Consider the following 18,098-nt stretch of genomic DNA (forward strand, 5'->3'; position numbering starts at 1 on the left):
TGACATTGAACGTCCCGCAGAAAATCTCACGCTCAGCCGATATGCATCTTATGTGAGAACCGGCGTTCATCATTTTCGTCTCAGTGTGCCCCGCCCTCCCCCATCCCCTCCCTCACCCGGTCCCGTGACCACGGTGTCACGGCCGTGCGTGGTCCGAGAGTAACGGCAGGACGGGGTCCTGATAAATGAAGGCTGATAAATCAGCGTCGCCGACAGAGGCAGAACAATATCTGCTGAAGCAGCGGGTGAGCCGTTCCACAGATATCTGCCTGCAGTCAGTGGGAACACGGGGGAGCTGTAGATCACGGATCTGGATGTTTGGTGGACCGCCGCGCAAAGAACCCGCGACTCAGGAGCAGGTCCCCCCCCGCCGGTCTCCGTGGGTGAAGCAATCCAAACCAATCGATCTAATATCACACTTAGAAGGCAGCGGCGTAGAAATGAAATTGATTGATTCCACACAAGCGACTAGGTCTATACACAAATACATTAAAGACTGCACCTGCCCCGCGTGTGCACTCGCTGTCATCCAGAGCCTGCTTACTTATTCATTCAAAGGTAGCATGCAGGGACCGGGGACCAGAAGAAATATGGGCTCGCTGCTGCGGGCTAGAAAGTTTCTATCGATAGCCCGGGTAGCATCCATCTTCCCAAAGTCCACCAAAGGTCAGGAGCAGCATAACTTAGAAGCTGGTTTGCATCGGATCCTAGTCTGTATTCTGCATGTTTACTGGCAGCCCCCCCCCCCCCCCATGGAGGCCGGGTTGGATCCGTGACACTTTGCTCAGCCATCCACACACACGCGCCGAGGAGCTGAGGACGGCTGTCTAGTAAATCTGCGATGGTGAGGGGGCGTCGGTGGAAGCATTGTTTCACAGTCAATAAAAGGGGCCCTGGGGTGCTTGTAAGAACAGCAATCTGCAGCCATTTTCCAAAGAGAACATCTTGGGAGTACTCGGGGGGGGGGGGTTATAAATTGAGTTGCTACCCGCATTTGGAGTTAATATTTTGAAATATAAAATATATATATATATAATAATGTGCCGGGTATATTGCAGTATCGAATGGGAAAAGACAACGGAGTCACTGGAATGCAATGTGCACACGGGAGACAGAAGGATACACAACAAAGCCCACAATGCTCGCCAGCTCATAACAGCTCATTATTTATTCATCTTTGTATTCCTGAGGTGTTTGCTCCGTTTTTTCTAAATGTGCATTTGCCATGTCAAAGACATAAACTGGCAGATGAAACCGATGTCGTGCCCATCCAATTTAATTAGCTTTGCACATAATCCCGGCCCATTTGCATTCCCTTGCATTACTATTTTTTATCCATTTGTCAGCGCGCTAAAATATGCAGAAACAAGATACTATTTCGAGCAATTATTTCACCCATCCATACGGCACCACATGGCAAATAAAATGATGAAAATATCACACAATAGTCATTCCAATTAGCGCTCACTCAGTCAACGTCAATCACGATAATCCACAAACTACGTCGTCCTTCAATGTCCCATAAAATACACTCTTTTTTTTTTTGCTTGCGTTGTGTTAACGCCGCGTGTCTATAAATGGCGGCAGCGTCTGTTTTTTTGGGGCGTGGATGGTGAAGGAGCCGTGCAGAGGCCTGCCTTTATGTCCTGGGCTCTCTTGGATTGCCGGCTTTCCTTCGGGGATAATCCATGTTGTGAAATTGAAGTACAGTGCTGGAATATCAATTCTTTTTTTTTTTTTTTGCTCCCCCTGCTGAGGGTTAATAAAAAAAAAAAAAAAAAAGTAGAGAGACAGAGGACTTTACTGCTTGGTGGATATGAACCCGCTGGAGCAATCTGAACATCGTGATGACAATATGGCGGGAGAGCCTCTGTAGCCCACGTGCTGCAACTGTAAAGCTACTCATCATCTGTGTATAATTTAAAGCAGTAGTTTGACAGTCGGGACTGTCTGGCGCAGAGTTAGATCGATATAACTCCCAAATCCGTCCGTTAAATGTACAAAATGTCTAACCACTCCGGTTAATGCCGTAAAATCCCACCTCTGTAAATATGTCCCGCTCGGCTGCACAGTAGTTAAGTAGTTCTTTAAGTCTTAAGCCGTAAAAAGCATATGGCGAAGCCCTTTTGAGACGTTGAGTCACGAACCACATCTGTGCCGACCAGAGATCAAAGCAAAGAAAGCATTTAGGCAGAGGTTTAAGTGCTGTTATCGCTCGTTTGGCAAAGCAGAAACAAAAGGAAGCACTTTAAAGCCAGCCGTCTGGTTTGAAAACCTCAGAGTTTAAGGAAGTAAATTGGCAAAAAAAAATAAAAAATCTGACTCGGCTGCAGTTGAAACGGCACCTTTGCGGTCTGACAAGTTTGTTGTTTAACATTTCACCCGACGATAAAGAAAAATGTCATGTTGCTTCTGGCTAATGGAGTGCGCAGCTTTGCATACTTTGAGATAAGTGATATGCGCCAGACAAGGTCACCTGAAAACAAGTCTGTAAAAAAAACACACAAGTCCTCGCCTCACGCAGGAGGATGTATGAGAACAGACTGGTGTTCTTCAGGTGTGTGTGGAGCAGCTACACCCATTACACCGGCTGAAAAACAAAAGGCAGGTACGGTTCACCGGTCACTCTCTAATAGACATGCGTCTGGGTTCTTGTGCGAGGACTACAAAACCAGACTCGCTCCCGTCTAATTTGGTTGAATTAATAAGCCATGTCCACATCTATTCAGCTGGGTGCAAGGGGAGGGAGGGGAAAGAGGAGGGCAGGTGAAGGCTAAACGGCCGACTTTCATCACAGAGATTCACCGCACACGGCAGAGCAGGTCGTTACCGCGCCGCCGCCGCCACACACACACACACACACACACACACACACACACACACACACACACACACACACACACACACACACACACACACACACACACACACACACACACACACACACACACACACACACACACACACACACACACACACACACACACACACACACACACACACACACACACACACGTGTCAAGTCTCGTCTCCATCCTGCCACGTGTCCCAGGGAGGCAGCGTGCGGAGTCCCTAGAGTCAGTTTTTGGAGGCGTGCTTCATTTTGAGGTCAAGTCCAATCCGACCTACAGTACTGTACAGTACACATGGCTGACGGCAGACAGGTGCCGGATGGATTTGGCATTTTCCACGAGCTTTTGACCTCTGACTTGGCTTAGAAACACAGTGTTCTCCGGAGTGAGTTTGTTGTTTACAACTTATCATCTAACCGCTTGGCCTAAAGAGTTTGGATTGTGTACAGCGTGTGCAAAAGGATAAATAAGGGTTTAAATGATTTATTCTCCCCTCTGGTAAAATATTGTAGAATACAATATGTACTATTTTTTTGTTGTCGTTTCGTTTAAAGCTATTGTCCTTAGAGATAGATTGCACAATTCGCAATCTAATTACGCCTCTGCAACAATGCTGAGTTTGAGTAAAACCAAATAAACGAAGAGGCAGTTTAGTTTTTAGCTCCAAAATTTGCATTTTATTTGGATGGTCGGGGTCAGAGATGTATAGTTTGCTTTCCAGTACACATGGTTCTCCTCAAGGCTTAAGTCCAAAACCTTCTCCAGTCTTAAAGCTGATTCAGCAATTAGTGCCTAGCATGTCACACCCCCCCCCCCCCCCCCCTCCCCCCTCCCTCCTCCTCCACCCAACCCACCCCCTTTTTGGTACAAATTCAACAGTTGTGCTGACAAGATCACTACTTTTCCATTTTTATCAATGCATTTTTCTTCACGTTTTATACCAAAAAAAAAAAAAAAACTTTACTTCTACACAGTTAATGTCACCCAGATTTTTTATTTTTTTTTTCACCTTGTAAATAAATTTGGGAAGCAACATTTTTCATTTCTGTTGTCATGAAAAGATAAAAACATGCAAAAAACTTGAATTTGTAGTCCAAATTATACATTTACAAGTTTGGAACCTTTTGCACTTTTTCATGTACTACAATAAAAGAAAAAGATCAAAGGAGAAAAAAAAGAAACATTATGTACACACATCTTTTTACATGATGATGACTAAGGCAAATGAAGTGTACATAGATTAGACCGAAACAGCTGTTTTTTTTTGTTTTTGTAAAATACTACATCACCTCAGAAACAAACGAAAAAAAAAAAAAAAAAACTGCTACAAAAGTATGATTCATAACTCCCTTTATTTGCAACCAGCTGCATAATTTTTTTTTTTTTTGTGAAAAAGTCTAGAAGTCTAGCGTAATGTACAGTGCTGTTCTTAATTGACTTTCTTTCTGTCCAAGCTAACAGAAGATCCTTCATTTCTTCGTCTTTGTAGTTTATTTAAATAATCTTCAACAAACAGGAGCGTTGTGTAACCGAAGAGGAAAAAAAGCATGTAGAAGCATACCAGAGTGTAACATACTTAGTTTGAAATCACTCCAAAAGTCAGTACCATTAAAGCCTTGAACATAAAACTAATCATTTAGATCCAAAAAATGTACAAAAAGGCACATTATATCCCAGTGCTTCTGTACTGTGAAATTCAAGTGTAACTGAGCGCATTCAATACCAACAATCCGAGTGGCGACAGCCCACCAGTGTTCCCTCCCCACAGCCTCCATAACCGGACCACAGCCTATGCCTAAGCTTTCAACAAGCATATGTATGCGTAGACTACAACAATAAGCCTAGGTTGGTTGTTTTTGAAAAAAATTCTGAATCAATGTTTATTTCTTTTTTTTTTGTATTTTTTCTGTCACAGTTCCGTCACTCTCGGGGAATATCAGAAGCCGTCCGTGTCCATCAACAGGAAATCTTTCCTTCGTTTTTTTTTTTTTTTTTCTTCTTCTTCTTTCTTTTCTCTCGCATCTCTTCTTCCTTCGCGCGCTCTAGTCATCACTTCCGCCGTACATGTCCGCCAGTTTCCTGAAGCGCGGGCCCCAGTCGTTGAGGTAATCGTAGTCCTGGTCGCCCCCGCTGCTGGAGGAGTTGAGGGAGCTGAGGGAGCCGGCCGTGGAGCCGCTGCCCTCGTAGTCGAACACGAGCAGGGAGTCGTAGGGGGGGGCGGTGGGGTCGTTGTCTGCCGCCTTAAGTCCCTGCACGGAAGGAAGCAAAACCGCGGTTAGATGAGGAGATTAAATTAAGTCTGCGCAACAACACTTCTGCACACAAGCAGACTAATCCGTCCTGCAAACCCAGTGGATGGTTCTACCTCCACTTCAGGAAGTCAGATTAATCAGGCTCTAGTGTTCCTGTGAGTTCCCGCTGTCTTCGGGTCTGAACTCTTTCTGGGATGTCGGATTATCTGCTGCTTGATCGAAAGCCAAGATTGAGCATTTAGACGAGAGGGGCTATGTGTTATCTCGGGGGTGGGGGGGGTGAGTCTATTCCGAAGATTGTGCTCAACATTCCCAGAAATCCTCGCCGCGGCATGAGAGGTCCTTATGGATTGTTATTGATTTTCAGCCGGGACTCATGGGACTTGATGGATTGCTAATCTAGGAGTTGAGATGTGCTTTGGCCATGAACCACTTTGGATCTAAGCCTGGTTTCTGCCAGGTAACCCAACAAATAAGAAATTAATTAACAGAAGTGGAGCAACGTGACACAGAACAAAAAAAAATAAATAAAAAAATCGAGACCTCTGCCCAACTTGTCAAAGATTTATAGTTTCCTCTGTGCTGCTATTACGGCTCTGAAATGCTCTCAAATAAAAAGACGGATTGAATTAAAGTGCCCGGGCACTTAGCGATTATTTTCCACTTGTTAGCTTCCGTTAAGTATTTGCTCAGGGCTGCGATGCTGATAATTTGGTGGGAAATATGACAGATGGATCGTTCATTACAATTACAACATAATCGCTCCGCTGGTTATGGTCTGCTCCATCTCCAACCAAAAAACCCTGCTGGCAGTTTCATAAGGTTAGTCAATCACAGAACTCAGCCTCGTGGTTTCATAATAACCGGGTCACCAGGCGGGGGGGTCCTGCGCTGGAGACGATCACGACTCTCGGTGAGATGTTGAACTGCGCCCCCCCCCACTGGTTGGAGTCGCTCCGTCCCACAGATAACAACACAGACGTGTAATAAAACCCACTGGTGTTTCCATTCGGACGCCACACCATGCAACAAAAAAAACAATGAGCGCAATCACTTCAGCTTTGTCTCCCTGTGTTTGGCACTGTGTCCACCTGTGACCAACCGAGGTCATGTCAAGTTGGTGTGTGCCCTCCCCCACCACCACCACCACCCTTTGTGAGAACAGACCAGTTGCCTAATAGACCTTTGTTTGTCCAACTGTGAGGTTAAAGTCCTTATGCTAAACCTCTGCCTAATGTATTTGTCCCTCTAATTGAATTAAGAGCCACAAGCTCCTGGGGGCGTGTGCACATTTCAGGATGGAGATCAGATGCCTCCTCTCCCCCCCTCACTGTCTCCCCCCTCACTGTCTCCCCCACTCCTCTGGTGGCGAGCCCTTATCAGTTAGGTCAGATTCCAGCTCCGTGTGAGCCGCCATGACTGAGCTTTTAGCGACAGTCAAATCTGGGACTGGAAACAGATCAGCGCTGTCTGGTTGCGGTGAGCTTTTTCTGGGTCAGGATGCTCAGACTTGGGTTTGTGTTTCAAAAGGTCTTGTGAGAACGTTAAAATAACAAGCCTGATGAAGGATGGGTGCGCGTTGTCAAACTGTTCGTCGTCGAGCGGCGGGGAAACATTACATTTCCACTTGGCTCAATCGGCCGCCACGACAAAATGCATTATGTGTGTTCACGACACGCGGCGAGAGCGAGAGCGAGAACGAGCGGCGTCTGGGCAAAAGAGATCTGAGAGATGGATTGCCGGGGAGCAGCGCTGAAAGAGCAAGTTCTAATTTAGAAACATGGGCGCCATCCAAAAAACTAGGAGAGAACTCCATTTGTAATGCTGTGAAACTCTTGTCTGTTGGAGCTTGTGGAAAAATACACGACTGCTCTTTTCATTTTACATTCTCCCTTCATGCTGGAGTCAATGATGGCCCCAGGCAAACCAAGGCACTCTGAATAGAGCACTCCGATAGAAAGCCAATGCATTGCTTCTCTCATCTCCTATTTCTATGCTGACACATCTATAACTCTGCTTTGGCGGAAAGTGAGGAGAAAAACAATTATGTCTAAGTGAGTTAGCATCATGTACTCTTTGGGCTTCTCTGTGTGTCTCAGTGGAAGTGTGTTCTTCTGCTGGAGAACGCTGAAAACAATTCTAATAATAATAATAGATTCAATTTAAAGTCCCCCCCGCACTACAAGGCGACACGCAACTGCTTGATGAGTCCTATAAACCAAATTGTTTATTTAGATAGTTTATGATAATAAAAGTCATTTGGCTTGAAAATGAAATTCCAGCTTTGTAACCACACAGATTCTTTCACTTCATCTGATTTCCTGGGATTTCATTTCACCGTACAACAAAACAATCTCAGTTTACCAAGTACTCTGTGTGTGTTGGATTTTTTTTACCTCATTGATGAAGTCTCCGATGTCTCCAGGGTGGGGTGCTGCTGACCTCATGGGGTACTGTGGCTCAGGGTGGAGGGGTCTCTCGTCTAGACGGCGGATTCCCACCGGCTTGATGGCATCAGGCTCTATCGTGTCCGGCTGCTGGAGCTGACTCAGGTCGTAATCCTATGGAGGGGGGGGGGTGCACATAGACAGATGGGAGTTAGCTAAGCGGGCGCGACGAGACCCCGAAGTGGAGCGTGATTATCCAAATAGGTAAACACATCCTGCTCTGCGCAGAGGCCGAGGAAGTTCAGCTGAGTGGAGGGGAAAAGAGATTTTAAAGTTGGAATGCAGCGGGAAGAGTTGAGGGTACCCGAGGGGAAACTTTAAATCTTCTTGTCTGTGAAGCACAAGCCCAGGGACAATTTGACACATCCAGAGAGCCGGCACCGAGGGGGTCCAAGCTGAGGACCACATCATACGCCTGCAGAGTGTTTGTACTTGCGCGGTGTGCTGCAGGAAGGACGTGCAGGCGACTGCTTTGCTCTAATCAATGCCCAGACACGGGATGGTGGATATGCATAAGCCATCGCTAATCCTATTAACATTACCAAGGCAACCTGAATGGCTCGCAGTTTGTGCAAAGTCATGGGCAGAAGAAGGAGGAGGAGGAGGTGGGGAAATAGTGAAGAGAGAAAAAAAGGAGTTGGGGGAGAGAAAAAGGCCGCGGTGAAGAGCAGAGCAGAGCGACTGGAGTGTCCCGGTGACAGCAGATATGAAGGAGAAAATGCCATTTGAGAATCAGGGTGTGTGTGCGCGCCTAATAAGCGTGCATGATGGATTGTCCCTCTTTAGAAGATTTTCGGTAATCCATCCATCTCTAATATCCCCCTTCAAAATTGCCTTTGCTCAGTTGTACATGCACCTACACACAAAGACGGCCGCACGCTCACTCCCAGGGGAAACAAGGAAAAGGCTGCAGACGCTCCAATGTAAAAATAAACAGGAGAATAAATACAAACCCTGTGATGCTGCACAAACAGCCCGGATAGACAAACACGACAGAGCATGTGGCCACTTGACAAACACCAACTCAAGTCCACACCAGTAAGTACCACGGCCAATCCAAAACAAGCACATTGATTATTCATGTGTAATTTGATTTCATGGGGAATGGCGGTGAACCCCGAGGCTGGCTGGAGGAGGAGAAGCAAGAACAACGGTCAGCACACATCGCGCGGTGACGAGCATCCATCATCTTTGGTCCGTTTCAGGCCAACTACTGTCCGACCTTCTCATGAGGTCGCACACCGGAGGGGTCAGGAGCCGGTTAACGGGAATGGCAACAGAGACGTATAATGGCCCGACTCAGCAGGAAGGTCTAATGACATACCAGTCCCCCTCCTGGGAATTGACTCCTCACATGTACTCTGGCCGGCTGGAATGGCCGCCCCCGGCCTTAACGACCCACATTCAAACATGGCAGACTGCCTTACACACTTGATCTGCTGTGAGGCACAGCTGAGCCGTTTAAAAACACAGAACTCAGTTTATCGATTTCGGCGTTTTTTGCCGTAATTCCTACTGGTAATAATAACATCGTACGCACGTATTAAAATCTGGAATCTGGAAGAGCGGTAACTTCACCCAAAAAAATAAAATCCAATGGGGCAAGAAACAGTCACATGATCACACCGGCCGTTTATAGAGAGAGCTCCAGGTGCAAGTCTGAGCACACACAGGTTTCCTGTGCAGTGATGGATTATTACAAACATGTCCTCTGTGCTCACTTTTGGCTCTACCTACCAAATATGATAGTTTATATAATCTGGCATTAACATGTCTTAAATAAATAGATCCAAAGACTTGGATGAGAAAATGTATACCACTATCTTTGTCTGTCTGCTCAACATAAGACCAGAGCCAGCAGCCGGTCAGCTTAGCTTAGCACACTGGGAACAGACGTGCCAGTAGACAGATTCTGTAACCTTTGGACTAAGCAGCTAGCCGTCTCCCTCTTTGGCCAGACTGTATGCTAAGTTTCAGGGTTCACACTTTTCCAGTCATTGAAAAAATGCGGGGGAAAAAACAGCAACTCAAATGTCCTGTAAAACCATGTCCTGTCCCTGAAAATGATTTCAACATTCTACTATTTTCCTTTTGCTGAGAATGAAATACTAATCTACGTATCAGAGCTCCACCAAAACAGATTTGCCATCTGAAAGGACCGAGTTATGTTCCGGAGCATTTTAACGTTAAATTTATCCATTCCCATCCATTATCCGTAACCGCTCATCCTGTTTCAGGGTCGCGGGATCAGCAATGTGCAGACATCAACGATGGGTACACATTGGACAGGTCGCCAGACTATTGCAGGGCTGACGTAAAGAGACAGACCACCATTCAAAACGGAGGAAACCCACGCTGACACGGGCAGGACACGCTAACTCCACACAGAGGAGACAGGGCTTTGCCACCACCCCACCGTGCAGCCCAGCTAGCTTGTTTTGTCTATGATCACTTTGTCATAATTTCCAAGCTCATAGGAGATGATCATAGATGAGTGTGTGTGTATGTATGTATGTGTATGTGCGCGTCCCAACCTGCCCACTGGCTTTGAAAGAGCTAGATTTGTGTTTTAGCGTTTTCAAAACCACGCTCGTTTGGACAGGATTTCTGATTTGAGAATGAAGGAGGAAAAAAGCGCCCGTGTACATGTGAACTAGATTACAGACTGCACGTCTTTTAGCTCCGACGTCCACAGAGAGGAACATATTAGTGTGTGGCGCGATCTCCGTCTGTCATACCAGCTCTCATCACTGACAAGGTCCTGGAAAAGGATCTCTAGGAAAGAGTGGGGGGCCTGAGTTGAGCTTCATATTAACCGTACACAGTCTCTAGAGGTGCAAAAAGAAAATAAGCCTCAGATTGTGATAAGCCAGAACTATCTCGTTGATATCAGAGATGTTACAGTTCCTCCGACATGTTAAACAGAATCCCTGCATAAGCAGGTCTGATTTGCGTAGTTCCACTTACTGCATGGGATTGAAAAACAAAACCTCGTTGTCTCTGAGGTGATGCGTCAAATCATTCTCAGGTCATTTGAAGAAGCCGATCCCTTTCTTACATACATTTTTTGTTTTTAACCTGCAAACCTGTGCACGACAACTTGATCTGCTATTATTCCTCCATTGTTATTTTTCCCTGATCAGCTGTCTGCCTTTTGATGAAACGAGTGCTTCACAAACCAAAACAAGCCGGAGCGATGGCAGCGGAAACTAAAATCATATACTCGGAGTGCACCCAATGGCCTGACACTTCAATTCCCTCCCCGGCGGGAGATAGGGAGAACAGAGGTGGGCATTATAAAGACCACATCGCTGGGAGACAAAGGGACACACACCCCCCCACGCTGACTCTCCTGACAAGGACCATTTTCTCCCTTCGCTCTGCCCTCCTCTGTGTCACTCAAAGAATGGAAGCTTGCTCTCCCTCTACAAATTGAAGTGTTTTTTTTTTATCATGCAACATGTTCTGGTCCACAGGTTCCACCATTCGCTGTGTGAAACAGAGGACGCCAATGAGCGAGTGGGTGCACTCCCACCTGCCTAATCGCCGGCCGATGTTTAATGGTCTTCCAGTCATATTGTCACCTTAGACGGAGCTTCATTATTGTGCCGCAGCAGATGTCTGTCTCCGAATGGCAGCAGCTCACCAATTACAAGTCTCCGAGGCTAATTTGGAACTGTGCTGGGTCAGACCGGGGTCTCCCGCTCAGATCTGCTCGACCTAAGCCACCGGAGCGTTTCAGCCAGCGGCAAGAAAACAGCCCATTTGGTATATTACTGCAGTTATTTTATATAAAATGATTCCGTTGTGCTAACAAGGGGTCATGAGGACAATTGAGTTTGTGTCTGTGTGTGCCTGATCAGCGCAAGGCGGATGAAGAGATGGGACTTTATTGATGCCTGTGGCACTGCATTTTCTGTCGTGCGTTTTGTGTGAAGCGGGAGCCGGTTCCAGTTGAGGAAGCAGTTCAAATAGTTCCAGAGACCGGTTGAAGATGTGTTTGTCTTATCGATTCCAGATTTCGATTCCCAGCTCCTTTCTTTCAGGTTCCAGGTTCCAGGTTCCAATGGAAACGCTCTCCCTCCTCGTTGTGACTGTGTGAAGCGTGTCTCGGAGCAGCATAACAAGCGGGACTAGAAGGAATGCATTGGAGGTGCATGCGTGTCGAGGTGGCCCCCCTTTTGTCCGTAGACTGCTTCGGTTACACACAAACTGCTACTCTGCTGCATATTGTAGATGTGACCTGAATGTTGCTCCCCAACGCACTCGCCTTATGTCACCCTTTCAGCAACGCTGCACAGCTTCACGGTGCGTTTGTCCGGGTGCTGTTTGACATTTTTATTTGCTGAAACCAAAACTATATCTTCTTCTGCCATCTTCGAGAAATTGGTGCTACAAGTGTGTATGTAACGTCTCACTGAGACAGAGCAGACTGTCTCTCCCCCCCAATTCAAAATACCCTTAATTTGGGGGGAAACAAAAAGAAACTCGGTAATGCGGGACACGGGACACTTATAGTGATAAGCATATTGAGGTTTTCGGGGACAACAGAAGTGTTGAGGAGTGTGCTCTCTGTGTTTACCACATCCTTCTCACCTGATCCTCCTCTCCCCCGCCTTCCTCGTCGTACTTGAGAATGTTGTCTCGCACATCGTCCTCCGGGTCGATGAGGAGCTGCTTGGCCTGACGCTCTTTGTCGCGGCGCTTCATCCACACCACGAACATCAGCACGAGAACTGATGGACGGACAGACAGATGTCATATTACAAAACATAATAACACATGTTTTCAGACAAATGTAAATCGGATCCGGTGTTTTAGAGCCTGGACGGGCGCCCGATCACGGCTATCTTTTTGGTAATCCTACGGTAAGCTAGCCGTATCTCGGATAACGTTTAGCTGCCTTTGTAATCCCCGTGTGCGTCCGTGTTCGAGAGGGCCCCGCTGAGACACTCACTGAGGAGGATGATGATGCAGAGGAGGATGGAGATGATGGCCCCGGTGCCCAGGCCGGCGGCCATGATGTGCTGCTGGTCGGTGCAGTCTCCGTTCATGTCGCACTGGCACACTTTGATCCGCAGATAGGAGGTGTTGGACATGGGCAGGTTGCCCGAGTCCGTGATTATGATGGGGATCTCGTAGATACCGCTCTCAAGGAAGCCGATCTTCAGGCTCACCTGAGCATAGTCACCTGACAGAGAGAGAGAAAACGACAGGAAGCGTGAGTGGGTGATCCACGGCGGTGCCTGTTTCAGAGCGAACGCGTAAACAGTGCTGAGACGAGAGATTAAGTTGCTCAATGTGTATGGAAATAAAATAACATCATGTTTCTTCAGCTTCTTTAAGAGGGGATTAAATCAAAACAGTGAATCGTCGTCTGTATAGGCCGTGTTACACAGCAAGATTACGTTCCTTTTACGGCAAATATGCGGCGTAAATTCCTACCTGGAAGTTGCATCAGCATATCTAATCCAAAACATGGTCGGGATTTAGATTTGGAGCTTATAAATCTACTGAATACCTTTTTGATAATGCTGCTTAGGCTCAATTCCCAGCTGCAATAAATCCAAATGCCATTATCCTATTAAGATATATTCACTGCTGCTCAACTGACACTATCTAATAGCTAAACACCCGAACCACTCATGGTTTTTCCTTTTTTAAATTAGCATAAACAATTAATGACTGCATGGTAATGTTCATATATTTTAGTGTCTCTACCTGACCCCTCTGCAGTGGGCTGTTTACACGTCTCCAAAGTGTTTTCAACGATTGCTCGAGCTTTAATTACTGAACAGGCCGCTGAATGTTATAACCATATTTCTTTCTAATTAATAATCGTGATTAATTGAAAAAACAGCTGAAAAGGGCTTCTCTTTTTTCATTTTCCAGTCACAAATTCAACTGAAAAACGCCACGTGAAGATGACTTTATACCAGAGTTGCTGTGCGTCTTACCGCTGACTCTTGTGATGGTCCAGTTTCTCCGAACGTCAATGGGCCGGTGGGCCAGCTCGAAGGCGAAGGGCCCGGCGTTGGGGTTCAGGTCTCCGTCCAGCGCGGTGATGTTGATGGCGTTCGGCTCCGGCTTCTCGCATACCTCGGTCTCCTGAGGGAACACCTTGGGAGCGTTGTCGTTGATGTCTATCAGGTAGATCTGCAGAGTGCCCGTGCCGCTCGCTGAAGGCACACCTGCGTGGACCATAGAAGGACAAGCACACACACACTCAGCACATACATATTTATGGAGTACACATGGACGGGAATATATACTATTGAAATGCCGTTTCTCATTTTCGCAGTCATTATGCAGGCGACAGAGAAAAGTAAAGTATGGAGTTTATTCTTTGGGTCTCATGCTTTAATAAGACACTCTAAACAGCCATTTACTCTAGTGGGAGAAGACCCATCCAAACTGCATACTGATCTGAGAATCTAATCTCAAGTGAGGAGGGAGACAGAAAGAGGGAGATATCAGAACATTTGGGCAGTGTGTGTGTGTGAGTGTGAGTGTGTGTGCGCGCCTGAAGAACGCAGGACACGGGATGGGAATACTAAAGCAGGCAAACAGAGCCCACTGTCGCTCCTCTCAGGCTCCTCTATGTATTCGCTCCGCTAAGAGGCTTTTTTTTTTTTTTTACCATTCAGGCCACGCTCAAAGGAGCTAGTCATCCAATCCTGACCCATTAATGCTGAGAAACCTCTTTATTGGTAGAGTTTTTAAGCCTATTGGCCCCTAAGCTATGCTCCGCAGAACAGGGTAAACCTGAACAGAGGTAAATCCCGCCAGCGCGGGGAAGAGGTGAATGTATCCACAGGCCGGATGGCTCTGGGATTGCGAGCACATTAACCTTGGACTAAGGCGGTCAGCTCTCCAGACGTGCCAAGTGCCTGGTACAATGTTGACCTTCAAGCATAGTGGATGTATTTGTGGCTGTAACTTAGTTGTTGTTTTTTTGTTTCTTTCTTTCAACAGATATTGTGCGTTGGTGGACCTGGCTTCAGATGTATCGCAGTGGAAGTCAAAGTGATGCTCGGTGGAAGATTGACCTTTGAGAGGTAGGTTACTGGAGACATCCGCGAGGTTTTTCTTTTGAAAGAAGGCGGCATTATCTCCTCCTGGATGCTCTTAACAGCAATGGCAGGGAACAGAGTGCTCATGTAACGAGTCCGACTGAAAACACCTCGACAGCGCGACCGCTGTGTCGCCCGGAGCTCAACGAGGTATTTTTCGGAAATGCAGCGGCGCTTGACCGGTTACTTACCGTCGTCAGACGCCAGGAACGTTGCATTGTACAAACTGTTCTTCACAAAGGGCGACTCTCGGTCCAAAACGGCAGTTGTTGTGATGCGACCGGTGTTCGGGTCAATCCTCAGCCAGTTGGCTGGATCTGAGAGTTTGGTGTATCTGAGGGAAGGAGAGAGAAAAACAGGTTTAACCAGAGTTATAATCCTTACTTTAAGATGCATTTTAAATCAGGAGTTAATCTGCAAGATCTTTTTTTTTTTTTTTTTTTAAGTAGTGAGGAGGTTCTATTGTGTTTTCATCAGAAGGAAATCTTGCTGCTGAATTTAGTCTCCATTTCCAGCTCTGGCATCGTCTAAAGAAACGCCTTTGTTTTTATTTGTACACAGAATAAATATTTCAGACATCATGCATTTTACATAATGCTAACTTTTGAGAACAGCCTCACATCGGAGACCAAACTGGCTCGTTATCAGCAGCTCAAACTAATTTGTAGGACAAACCGAGGAATTACAAAGCTAGCTTATTTCACATGGACTGTTTTGGGGCTGATAAACTCTATCGCGGCCAAACAGCTGCGAGGAAAAGGCCGTTTGATGATGAACAGGGGGAAATAATAGGGGTTGTTGGCAGCGTGGTGCTATTCGAGCAGGAATGAAGCAGAAAGTGGCCAGTCATCTCGATCATCATGTTACTCCTGTTTCACACTTAGAGGACTATATAGTCAGTGATAAACCTACCGGCATCTTCATTTCAGTTGTCGCTGAATGTGTGATAAAGCATCTGTGCTGGATGTTTAAGGGAGATCAGACATTCTAGGAAATTCAGCTATGAAATGGACTCGACTCCATTTCTGCTGTAAAATCTACCTGATGCTTTGCTTCATGAAGCGATCCGGGTCCTGTGCAGTGAAGGTGCACAGCGTTGACCCGGACAAAATGCCCTCGTCCCGTCTAATGAGTTCGGGGTTGGGCTCGAAGTAGGGACTCTCGTTGACGTCGATCACTCTGATGGAGACGGTGGCGGTGGACTGTCGAGGAGAGTGGATGCCTCTGGCCAGGGGGACCTCGTTCCTCGCCTCCACCGTCAGCACATACGTCCTGCTGGTTTCATAGTCAATGGGCTGGAAGAAACAGGAAGAGGGTGTGAATGGAGATGCAGGATGAATTAAACAAAAAGGGAATCACGTTACATTTTTGGTAACGTGAAACTAGTGAGAGAGCAAACCAAGAGAACTCGAGCTTTTTTTTTCTTCCTCTTGCTTGAAACGTCGTATCGGGAAAGCTCACAATATGTATATATAATATAATATAATGAGATGCAATAAAGAGACTGTGTCCATATGTGGTCAGTTAAAGCGTACACAACGGCAAGAGAGCTTTTTAAAAATCACGTTACAAGTATTAATTATGCATTTAAAAATTTATATATGTGACAAATGTGCTGCAGTGACCTTGAGTTTGGTCAGTACTGGTCTCCTGTGAACTGTGTTACACAAAATGCTTGTGACACACAACAGAGTGAATAAGTGTTACATGAGTAGTCTCCCATGCCTCTCTGAGGGATTACAGGGGCGGAGTTTGAAGAGGAGGCCTCACCTTGACGACCGTCACCAGGCCCTCGTTAGTGGTGGGATCGGTGGGCACGGAGAACCTGCCGGTGGGGTCGCCCCCGGTGATCTTGTAGACGGCGTTCCAGGCCGGCGTGTTGGGCTGGTCCTTGTCGGTCACCGTCAGGTTGGCCACGATGACGTTCACGCGGTTCTCGGGCACCTCGCCGAAAAACTGCGTGAATAAACCATGAAGGGACAGAAACAGCGAGCCGTTAGTGATACTGCTGCGGCGGCAGAAACAAAAAATATTCCCGAGCCCGGCCTCACACGGCACGGCAGGACCGATCTTGGATAAACAGACATCTAAGGCAACTCATCATGTGGTCATGGTCATCTCATTCGCAGTACAAATACACAGTAAGTGCCTCTTTCACTCAGGCATGCATCCCAGTAGTTGCACGTGTCAACATTTGATATAACACTTTACGCACGGCTGGCTACTTGCATATCTGTACGGCTTCAGAAGCGCTGGTCAAGCAGAACTAGGTAAGTGAGCGGAACTGGCGGCTGAGTGCATACTCGGGGTGAAACAGGGGTCCTCGTGCTGCTTTCCCTGGGCTAAGATCGCCCCGTTGCTGCCTCAGATATGAATTTGTTTCTTACCGTCTCAGCAGTAAACTCTGGCGGATTGTCGTTAACGTCCGTCACTCTGATGACAGCAGTGGCTGTGTTGGAGAGGCCGTACATGGGGTTGCCCTCCATGTCCGTAGCCTGGATGATCAGCGTGTACTGAGGCACTTTCTGGAGGGAAAGGGAAGCGAGGCAATAGCAGGAATTAAGGCACAATTCTTTCTTCTTTCAACCATAAAATCAATTCTGTAGCCGCGTTTGAAGAAATCGCACTGAACTGTCAGTTTGTATGTAAATGAGGACAAAAGTTTTCTTAACAAATTCTCAGCAAAATAACGATTTTTTTTCTCTGTACAGTTTTTTTTTAGCTTGCAATGGACGACACACGTGTCCCTATTAAGCTGGCACCTCAACGCACATCAGTACGACTGTGTCCAACCTCAAATGAAACAAACCTGGCCGGCTTCTTAATTATGATGACTAATGGTGGCTTTTTGTATACATCCCATTCATTCTCTATGGGGGATGCCAGTTTGCGAGTGTATGTGTGAAACTGTGCTATGTACACCATCATGAAGCTAACAAATGACTCTCTTCACATTAAAAGCCACTCAGGTGATGGACCAGTTGCTAGGTAATGAGAGTCGGGGCAAATTACTTTCATGGTGGCAACTGGCGGACATAAAACGGCGGCCCCGGGGCGGAAGTGATTGAGCAGCCACCTAGCCAGATTGCCCTCAGTAGAATTGCACCAACTGGCTTTGGCTTTCTATATTCATTTTTATTTATTGTCTCAAACAGCTATGCGATCCAATTAAATGAAAAGGTGGGGTGGGGTGGGTGGCCGGGGAAATAGAGAGGAAAATGGGAGTAAAGCTTCTGCTTTAGAGAAAGAAAGACGGAGAGGGCGAGAGTGAAGGAAAGGAAACATTTAGCTGCTCAGTGATGCACGCTGCCTCCTTGAAAGAGTAAATAAGTGTGAAGCAGCCAAGTCCATTTCTACTTCTCATTTAGTCGGTAATCAACTAAATTCACTTGGGCTCATTAGTCCTCAGTCAGTCTGGATATTAGCAAATACACTCAAGCTGCGTTTTGTCATGTTGAAAAAGAGAAATGTTCA

General features: G+C 46.6%; 1 protein-coding gene across 1 annotated transcript in view; it reads right to left on the minus strand.

Moving 5' to 3' along the window:
* Positions 1–3,817: 3,817 nt before the first annotated feature.
* The window catches only part of cdh2 (cadherin 2, type 1, N-cadherin (neuronal)), a 57,232-nt gene continuing 42,951 nt past the window's right edge, over positions 3,818–18,098 (minus strand). Inside the window, exons 8-16 of the mRNA XM_076098308.1 lie at positions 17,012–17,149; positions 16,395–16,580; positions 15,666–15,919; positions 14,816–14,958; positions 13,509–13,742; positions 12,509–12,742; positions 12,148–12,287; positions 7,501–7,665; positions 3,818–5,101 (exon numbers count right to left, since the gene is read on the minus strand). Of these exons, the coding sequence (XP_075954423.1) occupies positions 4,895–5,101; positions 7,501–7,665; positions 12,148–12,287; positions 12,509–12,742; positions 13,509–13,742; positions 14,816–14,958; positions 15,666–15,919; positions 16,395–16,580; positions 17,012–17,149 (1,701 nt within the window). The 3' untranslated portion in view covers positions 3,818–4,894. The remainder of the gene's footprint in view (positions 5,102–7,500; positions 7,666–12,147; positions 12,288–12,508; positions 12,743–13,508; positions 13,743–14,815; positions 14,959–15,665; positions 15,920–16,394; positions 16,581–17,011; positions 17,150–18,098) is intronic.

Source organism: Anarhichas minor, unplaced genomic scaffold (assembly GCF_050575085.1).
Source record: "Anarhichas minor isolate MPS153535 unplaced genomic scaffold, ASM5057508v1 ptg000024l, whole genome shotgun sequence".
In the NCBI taxonomy this organism is placed as follows: domain Eukaryota; kingdom Metazoa; phylum Chordata; class Actinopteri; order Perciformes; family Anarhichadidae; genus Anarhichas; species Anarhichas minor.